General features: G+C 37.6%; 1 protein-coding gene across 3 annotated transcripts in view; it reads right to left on the minus strand.

Annotated features, from left to right (window-relative positions):
- The window catches only part of foxn3 (forkhead box N3), a 186,015-nt gene that overhangs the window by 80,965 nt on the left and 95,050 nt on the right, over positions 1-10,000 (minus strand). For all 3 annotated transcript variants that reach the window (XM_056476345.1, XM_056476347.1, XM_056476346.1), the window contains exon 3: positions 6,450-6,586. In XM_056476345.1, coding sequence (XP_056332320.1) covers positions 6,450-6,586 — 137 coding nt within the window. The remainder of the gene's footprint in view (positions 1-6,449; positions 6,587-10,000) is intronic.

Consider the following 10,000-nt stretch of genomic DNA (forward strand, 5'->3'; position numbering starts at 1 on the left):
ATTTAAGCATTTGAGGGACTTCAGAAACAGTGTTTACTGATATAGCGAGTAACTCCCTTTCTCCACAAGCTCATTCTGAACGTTGTCTAAACATTACAGACCGCGAATTACGTAGCCAGAGGTACGTATGGCTGCAGTTCATTTTTTTAAACGAACGCTACAGGGCGGTGTGACGCCGTTCCTTTTCGCGCTTATCTGCTGACCGTTTACCTCCTTATGGCATTCCGGCTGCAACCAGTTTGGCGGACTTGAGACGCAGAGAGGAGTTAACCACGACGACGGGGTTCGAGTCCGATGAAGAGCGGTTCCAGAAAGCAGGTAAGACAAAAACAGAATCCAAAAAATAAAACAAACAAGTAAATAGCAGGGTGGGATTGTGGTAAAATCTAAAAACGTGGTCAAAAAAAAAAAAGTCAGACGAATGCTTTTATTTTTTTGGATTGATTTTGAAACGTGTTGGTTTAATTTAGGGAAGTGGGTGGGCGGGTCAATCGATAAAATTGGTTGGGTTTAGGGAAGAGGGAGGTTGGGTAAGTCGATCGTTCGCTCAGTCAGTCAATAAGTCTGTCAAAAATCAGTTGACAGCGGCCTCTGGTGGGTTTAAGCGAGAACAGCAGGTGCAAATGCCACTCGCGAGGGAAATTTGAGATCTCAAAAAGAGTACACAATGGCCTCTCGTGGATTCGCGAAAACAAAAACTGCAGAAAAATGTGCCGCCGGGGCGTATTTCACGGTCTCCAGAAACGTCTGTAGAGGTACGCTTTTAGAATGAGCCTGGGTTGCTCCCATTAGACCAGGAATGCCCTAAGTAGGGGCAGCGGGCCAAGGCTGGCCCATTGTAACCTTTGATTTGGCCCACCATCCCATCTGAGAAAGAATGAAATGATGGCTTTAAATGAGATTGTCATTCATAAGTTATTGATATAACCTTTTGATTGTTTATTTTATTGCTGAGCTACCAAAAAAGCACGTTTCAGTTAAATGTTGTAAATAAATCTGATTTTTTTAAATGTAAATAATGTCACTCGACAGATAGGGGACTATGCAGAACACAACGGTGAGCAAATCAAGGCAAAAACTACAGTAACTCCATTCTGTTATAAATGAGGGTTTTTTGTTTAAATGTGTTTTTGTTTTCACTGTGATAAGTTCATTATAGACCATTTTGAGGGATGTAAACAAAAAACATTGGTCCCCTGTTTTACATTTGTTTACTTACCCACACCCTAATCCAAAAAGAGCCACATATTGATAAATAATGTTATGATAGCTGTTTTAACAATAAGTTATGATTGAATTGCCTTTTTTTACAATTATGAAATAGTTTGATAACAAGCAGGAACTGTTTATGGGCCAATGACATGACCACATTGAAAGGGTCTATAAACTGTAAATAAAAATGCTGTATTAGTTAATATTAAGCAACGGTTTCTGGTTATTTTTAAATAATATTAAACAAATTAGGAAATTACCCATGGTAACTATATTTACCTCCAGCCCACCGGCCTCAATCATGTTTGGTTTTTGGCCCCCTGCTTTAGACTAACTTTGTGTTTTGTAACTTTGCAAATACATTAATACTGCATTCAATTTACCGAGAAACACAGTCAAACAAATATTAAAGTATGCTTTTCGGTTAAAAAATAAAAAAGTAGGCTATATCACGTATTTTCAATGAGCCTGTGTTGCACTTTGCAAATCTTTGTCAAGCTCAAACAGCAACATCACACACTAAACGAAGAAAAAAATAATAGGAGCCCTTTAACGCTACATTAGGCAGTTTATCAGTATCATCTGTTAAACCAAAATAAGTAAAACTCCCCTGGGATCTTTAAAGCAGCGCCTACAAATAATAATAATAATAATAATAATAATTCCAAAGATTTAAACTTCTCTGTGGACCTTGAAAAGTTTTTCTTATGGAATTAATCCCTGAAACCCTTTCTGCCACTAATTGGATGGTTTATTTTTAAGAGTGTGTCTTTGAAATGAGTATTTGGAGGTTGTTCTGGGTTGTTGTTTTGAAGAGGTGTAGGCCAGAGGGACTGTCCTCTGTGATCTGCTCTTCCCACAGGGCCTCGGCGTCTTTGAACACCTGGTGCTAATAACTAACATACTGCTGCTCCCACACAACATTATCAGTGAAGCACTCAATACTGAAGAGGAATTCGCCAAGAAATAACTGCGCCCACTGACAGTGTCATTTATTTGCACGTGTTGTCTGCGCCGCTTTAGACCCTGTTTCATTAACGGAATTATGCAAAACAGGTTACAAGCCAAAAAATAAGAATAATATGGCAGAACGCAATTTGCATAGGACAAAACCACATCTTTTAAAAGCCGGATTGGAGTGCAAGGTTCTTTAAAATGCTGAAAACACCTTTTTTTCACAGGGCCAAATATAATTATGTTTGCAAACAGTCTGGAAAAAAAAAAATACATGTATGTACTATATTTAGTTTAAACCATAAACTAAACATAGCAAAATTGTTAATAAAAGTAATTAACATAGTATTTAATTTAATATTTAAATTTAACATTATATACAGTGGGGTAAATAAGTATTCTGAAATGTATTTAAAACTGTATATAAAAGGCTTTCTTGCTAATGGCAGCTTAAAGACGATATTGAGAACAAAGTCACATGAACTGTTCAGATGATTTATTTCACAGACTTCAACAGTGTGTAAAAATCTTGATGGTTCTGTGGGTCTTGTCTATCAACACTGATCTTTATTTTGTATTTTCTATTGGATTCATGTCAGGCTGGGCCATTCTACGGCTTAATTTTCTTTCTCTAAATATATATATATACTCACGTGGGTTTCGTGGGTTTCCTCCAGGTGCTCCGGTTTACCCCACAAGTCGAAATACATGTGGTACAGGTGAATTGGGTAAGCTAAGACTGACCGAAGTGTATAAGTGTGTGTGTGAATGAGTGTGTATGGATGTTTTCCAGTGATGGGTTGCGGCTGGAAGGGCATCCGCTGCGTAAAAACATTTGCTGGATAAGTTGCCGATTCATTCCGCTGTAGCGACCCCCGATTAATTTTTTAAGATTAAGGGACTAGGCCGAAAATAAAAATAAATGAATGAACATTTTATTTGTAATGCGCTTTTCTTAGACTCAGAGGGCTTTAAGGCAAAATACTAACAATACAAGGCAAAATACCAACAATAGCAGAAACAGCACAACAATAAAAAAGATGCAATAAAACAATTAGAATATGAACCATAAGATATAATAAAAAAGATAACAAAATGATCATCCTAAATTAAAAACAATGTTAAAAAGGCGAGTCTTAAGACTGTTATATTATAGAATAAAACCAAAAACTATATTTACATATAGATGAGTAAAATATGTTTAGTTTTATTGTATAAATATAACATTATAACATTATATATTATACAGTTGATGTCAGAATTATTACTCCCTCCTTTTTTTTTTTTTTATATTTTCCAAATGATGTTAAACAGAGCAAGGAAATTTTCAATGTATGTCTGATAATACTTTTTCTTCTGTAAAAAGTCTTATTTGTTTTATTTCGGCCAGAATAAAAGCAGTTAAAGGTTAAAATTATTAGCCCCTTTAAACTATATATTTTTTGATAGTCTACTGAACAAACCATCGTTATACAATAACTTGTCTAATTACCCTAACCTGCCTAGTTACCCTAATTAACCTAGTTAAGCCTTTAAATGTCACTTCAAGCTGTATAGACGTGTCTTGAAAAATATCTAGTCAAATATTATTTACGGTCATCGTGTCAAAGATAAAATAAATCAGTTATTAGAGATGAGTTATTAAAACTATTATGTTTAGAAATGTGCTAAAAAATCTCAGTTAAACAGAAATTGGGGAAAAATAAACATATATATACACATGTATATGTTCCCTTCTGTATTTGTATGCAGTTACAGCACTCTTCTCAATCATTTGATGAATCACTGCTGCCATGATTACTCGAAAACATACACAAACACCTGCTTTTCATTTATGATAATAGCTCAACATTAACCGCTAGCCAAATACAGCTCTATGAACAAGGCAATTTATAATAATCCAAATTTACATAAAAAGGAAGCCTGTTTGAGCTGTCAGGAATGATAATACCTTAAGCACACACAAATGCAGATAGTACCTGCTTAAACTCAATCATGTGCTTATTCAATAAGACTGATTTACCATATGCAGAAGTTGAGAAAAAAAGGTTTAAAACCACGTTACAATCAGAAACCTTAGAATAAAATAACACCAATTACCATTCCTACAAAAACGCTTCTCGTCGGGTATCTGAGAAAATTTGCTCTGTGTTCTGAGGCACAGTTTGGCAAACAGCTCTATGTTTTTTTTTTTTTTAATAAGTAATGACCTTATTCAGCATTTGTTTGTCGAGCTGTGAGATTCCCGGCTTGATGAGGCAGCAGTGTGCTTGCAACACACATTTACTGCTGAATGGAGAAATGCAGGTCTTCGTGACAAAACCCCATCCAAAAAAAAACATCTGAGCACGACTCCCTTCTCCACCTCACTCCTTAATCATCTCGCCATGCTTGAGCACCACCTGAAACCCACCCGCAGCCCGTCTCTCTTACCAGAGCTGTCCACTTTAATTCCATCTCTTTAAAAACATCCATCTCCATTTTCCGTCTCTAGCCACTGAGCTGGCCGCCCATTTGTTCCATATCCTTTGTTAAGGATGATATGCCAGTTCGAGTTTTACAGTAAAGCAATTATTTTGTCTTGCACAGTCGAGTGGCTGGGAGCGCGCAGACCTGTTAGCTGGATCAAAATGAAATGGAGCGGGAAGCGAACCCAATGCCGGGTCTCGCTCCGACAGCTCTGCTTCGCTCACCGACAACTCTCGCAAGACATATACGTAACCAAAGGTACAAAAACATGCACGACTTTATTAGACTAACATCAATTTGACCTATTATAAATTATGTATTATCAATGAATGAGCCTGCAGCATGCTACAGTTGAGTTTCCACTTTAGGCACAAATAGAAGCTTCTATAAAATAAAATAAAATAAAATAAAATAAAATAAAATAAAATAAAATAAAATAAAATAAAATAAAATAAAATAAAATAAAATAAAATAAAATAATGTGAAGTTTGTGCATTAGAGAAGTCTAAGGAGTAAAATGTATATTCTCAAATTGCATAATTTGGGATTAAATGGGTGACTGTGAACAGACAGTGTCAGTCCATACATTAGAAAAAAACACCTTTTCACAATAAGCCCAACAATTTGCAACCCGCAACTAGTGCAACTTAACAGAATGAATGCCAAAGTGTCATATTTTAAGTGGACATGGCAACCCTGGCTGCTAACCGATGCAACTTACTGTAACAAAAGAGAATGCCAATGTGGCATATTTTAAATGGACTTGGCAAGTCTGGCTGCTAACCGATGCAACTTAGCTAAAAATAATGCCAAAGTTGCATATTTTAGGTGGACTTGGCAACTTTGAATGCTAATCGATACCAACCTGGACAACATGGATAGTAGATTTAACATTTGGTGGGGTTTAAAAATCGATGCCTACCTAGTATTAATAAGCCCCAAAAATTGCAACCTTAACTTTTTAGTGCAACTTAACAGAAAATAATGCCAAAGTTGCCTATTTTAAGTGGACCTGGCAACCCTGGCTGCTAACCAATGCAACTAAACAAAAAATAATGCCAAAGTGGTGTATTTTAAGTGGACTTGGCACCCCATCTGCTAACCAGTGCCAACTGGGAGAATATGGAGAACAATTTAGACATTTAGTGGGGTTTAAGAATTGATGCCTACTGTACCTAGTATTATTCATTATTATTCATTCATCATTATTTTTCGGCGCATGTTTTACGCAGCGGATGACCTTCCAGGCACAAACCAATACTGGGAAACATCCACACTCATACACTAAGGCCAATTTAGTTTATTCAACTTACTTATAGCGCAGGTCTTTGGACTGTGGGGGACACCCGAGCGCCTGGAGGAAACCCACGCAAACACAGGGAGAACATGCAAACTTCACACAGAAACTTCACACAGAAACGCCAACTGGCCCAAGCAGGACTCAAACCAGCGACCTTCTCACTGTGAGGTGACAGTGCTAACCACTGAGCCATTGTGCCGCCCTACCTAGTATTAATGAGTCCAAAAATTTACAACCTGTGACTTTTTAGTGCAACTTAATAAAAAAAATGTCAAAGTAGCCTACTTTACATGGACCTGGCAACCCTAGCTGTTAACTGATGCATTTTACTGTAACAAAACAATGCTAAAGTGGCGTATTTTAAGAGGACTAGGCAACCCTGGCTGCTAACCAATGCAACTTAAATGTCAAAGTTGCATATTTTAAGTGGCAACCCTGGCTACTAACCGATACCAACAGGGACAACGTGGAGAGTGAGTTAGACGTTTGGTGGACTTTAAGAATCGATGCCTACCTTTGATATGCCTGAGGAGAGGTGGGAGGCGTGGTGAACACCTGGGAATAAGGATGATAAGGCGTCTTCTTCAGCGCCTGGATGAGATTCTGTCTGTATTCTGGGTCTATGCACCACAGGGAGCCCTTCCCGATACTCTGTGCAGGAGAAAGAACAATACAGACATGTTTAGTTAGGAAAGAAAAAGAAAAAACTGCTAAATGTGTGAAAAGACAACAATGTAGAGTGGAGTAACTGCAAGATCTGGTCAAATATTTTCAGCTGTCAAACTAGTGCACTTCTACATTCACCGTAGTCTTATCTATCAGGAATCGCCACAGTGGAATGAACCACCAACTAATCTGGCATGTTTTTACACATCAGATGCCCTTCCGGCTGCAACTTTGCGTGCATTTCAGTGTAAGGAATGTATCTATGGACATGAGTAATACACTGTATATGCCTTTGTAATGATAATTTACTTCAGATCTCAAACACCAGATCATCAGGTGAAGGATTGCAATCGTGAGAATTCAATGATGGATAAATGAGCTTACAAATATAGCATGTTTTCCCTATTTTTCCGTAAAATTGGATGGTCTGTTTTGCATTTTTGGAGCTCTGGTGTTGCCGCCTTTTTGAATATATAATTTGAATATATAATTAGCACTTCTTGGTTTTGGCTGAGCACCCAGTTAAGAGTTATGTGCCTGCTTTTGTACGTTTTTTCATTTTATTTGGACATGTTTTGACCAACTTGAGAGTGTGTATGAATTTGTATGAAATTTATTATTAATTTAAATTTATTACAATGAATATATTTACATTTCTGGATGAACTATCCCATGGGTTGCAGCTAGAAGGGCATCCACTGCGTAAAACATATGCTGGATAAGTTGGCGGTTCATTCTGCTGTGGTGACCCCAGATTAATAAAGTGACTAAGCCGAAAAGAAAATGAATGAATGCATTTAGACTTTAAGTCACTTTCCAACAAATCACTATAAGCACAAACACACGTCGTACATAATAAAGCAAAACATGGTCATTCAGTTCATTTTGGAGTTAATGGTTTCTCTAGCTCCAAGATAACAGTTTGTTTGGTCCAGCACAGTGTGCAAAGACATGCGAACCTGACCACCAGAATTACCTTGACCTCCACATTCTCCAATTGATTAGGGAAAACAGGCAGAAAAAAATGCATGAAAAACCCAAGAAGTGCAAACTCCAGCTAGCACAGATGCCACAGACCACTTAGACAGACTCAGCATTAAAAAAAAACACAGCACGGTGAGCGAACGCTGGCGGTATATAAATTAGCTCTCCTGACAGATCCTGCGGAAAACGAGGAAACAGCAAAATGTCACTTTGAAAGTGATATCAGGGGAAAAATTACTTGAGCTCATTAGTACGGGCTACAATCAGTGTCATGTTACTGAGCCCCATTTTTTCTAGTACATCTTCTCCTTATACTGTCAGAGATTTACACCATCAGCAAAGCAGAACAAAGCGCAGACTATCAGAGCGCTTCTGTGAAGAGAAAAGCCGTTGATGTTCACTCAGGCACTTGAAAGCAATGGACGGCACGTGCTGTTTTGTCAGACAGACTGTGTGTTCTCAATGAATCAATAGTCATGACCTTCAGATAACTGACAAGAGTGTCATACTGTGTGCCCTGGGGTAAAACACACACACACATACACTGGCCTCCACCGCTAGTCACGTATTCAAACTCCGAGAGACAAACAACCTGCACGCAGCTTTTGCAGGAGGATTCCTTCACATTTACTTAAAACGAGACTCTTTTTATACATCTCACAGTTTCCAGATAGTGAGCTTTTTTCAGAAAGTGTTTTATCTGTCTGCTCGAAAGAAAACATCCAAAATACACCCTTAAGTGTTTCTTTTCTATACTTTTTTTTTACTTTTTTGTGTTTGTAGATTTCAATCGCAGTACAAGTTTTTAAAGGCAGTTTTCTCAAAATTCAATTTTAAATCTCACTGTTTTATTCATATCTATATTCTGAAGGTTTTTACAGAAGTTATGGACTAGACATACACTCATCGGCCACTTTATTAGGTACACCTTACTAGTACCGTGTTGGACCCCCTTTTGCCTTCAGAACTGCCTTAATCCTTCGTGTCATAGCTTCAGCAAGGTACTGGAAATATTCCTCAGAGATTTTAGTCCATATTGACATGATAGCATCACACAGTTGTTGCAGATATTTCAACTGCACATCCATGATGCAAATCTCGTTCCACCACATCACAAAGGTGCTTATTGGATTGAGATATGGTGACTGTGGGGGCCATTTGAGCACAGTGAACTCATTGTCATGTTCAAGAAACCAGTCTGAGATGATTCACACTTTATGACATGGTGCATTATCCTGCTGGAAGTAGCAATCAGAAGACGTTGAACCGTTGATTCAAGGCAGGATGGATCCATGCTTTCATGCTGTTGACGCAAATTCTGACCCTAACATTCGAATGTTGCAGCTGGAATCGAGACTCATCAGACCAGGCATCATTTTTCCAATCTTCTATTGTCCAATTCTGGTGAGCCTGTGCGAACTGTAACATCAGTTTCCTGATCTTAGCTGACAGAAGTGGCACCCAGTGTGGTCTTTTGCTGCTGTAGCCCATCCGCCTCAAGGTTGGATGTGTTGTGCGTTCAGAGATGCTCTTCTGCATACCTTGGTTGTAATGAGTGGTTATTTGAGGTACTGTTGCCTTTCTATCAGCTCGAATCATGCTCCTCTGACCTCTGGCATTAACACGGCATTTGCGGCCACAGAACTGCAGCTCACTGGATATTTTCTCTTTATCTGACCATTCTCTGTAAACCCTAGAGATGGTTGTGCATGAAAATTCTAGTAGATAAGCAATTTCTGAAATACTCAGACTAGCTCATCAGGCGCCAACAACTGTGCCACCTTCAAAGTCACTTAAATCACCTTTCTTCCCCCTTCTGCAGCAGATCGTCTTGACCATGTCTGCATGCCTAAATGCGTTGAGATGCTGCCATGTGATTGGCTGATTAGAAATTTGTATTAACGAGCAGTTAAACAGGTGTACCTATTAAAGTGTTGGGAGTATAAAGAAATTGCAGTATATGATATTTTATTGTCTATTTGGTAAGTATTTTTTTTACAAATTATTAAGTGATAGATCCTCAGAATCCATTTGCAGAATGTTTCACTTTAATATGTAAATAATGGATAATAATAAAAAAATTACTAGTCATTGTTTTTGAATAAATTCAGATATTTGAGCTATAAATGTACGCAAATCAGCACACATTTAATTAAATCTCATTTTAATTAATTTAATTAAGCATATATACTATACATACATAGCATATATATATATACACATATAATTTTAGAAAACTTGTAAGTTTAAAAAAAAGTGCAATTCGTAATGTGAAAAAATAAGTGTGCACGCATCCCAAAGAAACTTACTTTGATTTGAGTTCCCTTAAAAAGGACAATTCTGTCATTATTAACTCACCCTTCACTTGTTCCAAACCTGTTTCCTTTTTCCTACTATGGAAGTTACAGGTTTTCA

This window comes from Danio aesculapii, chromosome 17 (genome assembly GCF_903798145.1).
Source record: "Danio aesculapii chromosome 17, fDanAes4.1, whole genome shotgun sequence".
NCBI lineage: Eukaryota > Metazoa > Chordata > Actinopteri > Cypriniformes > Danionidae > Danio > Danio aesculapii.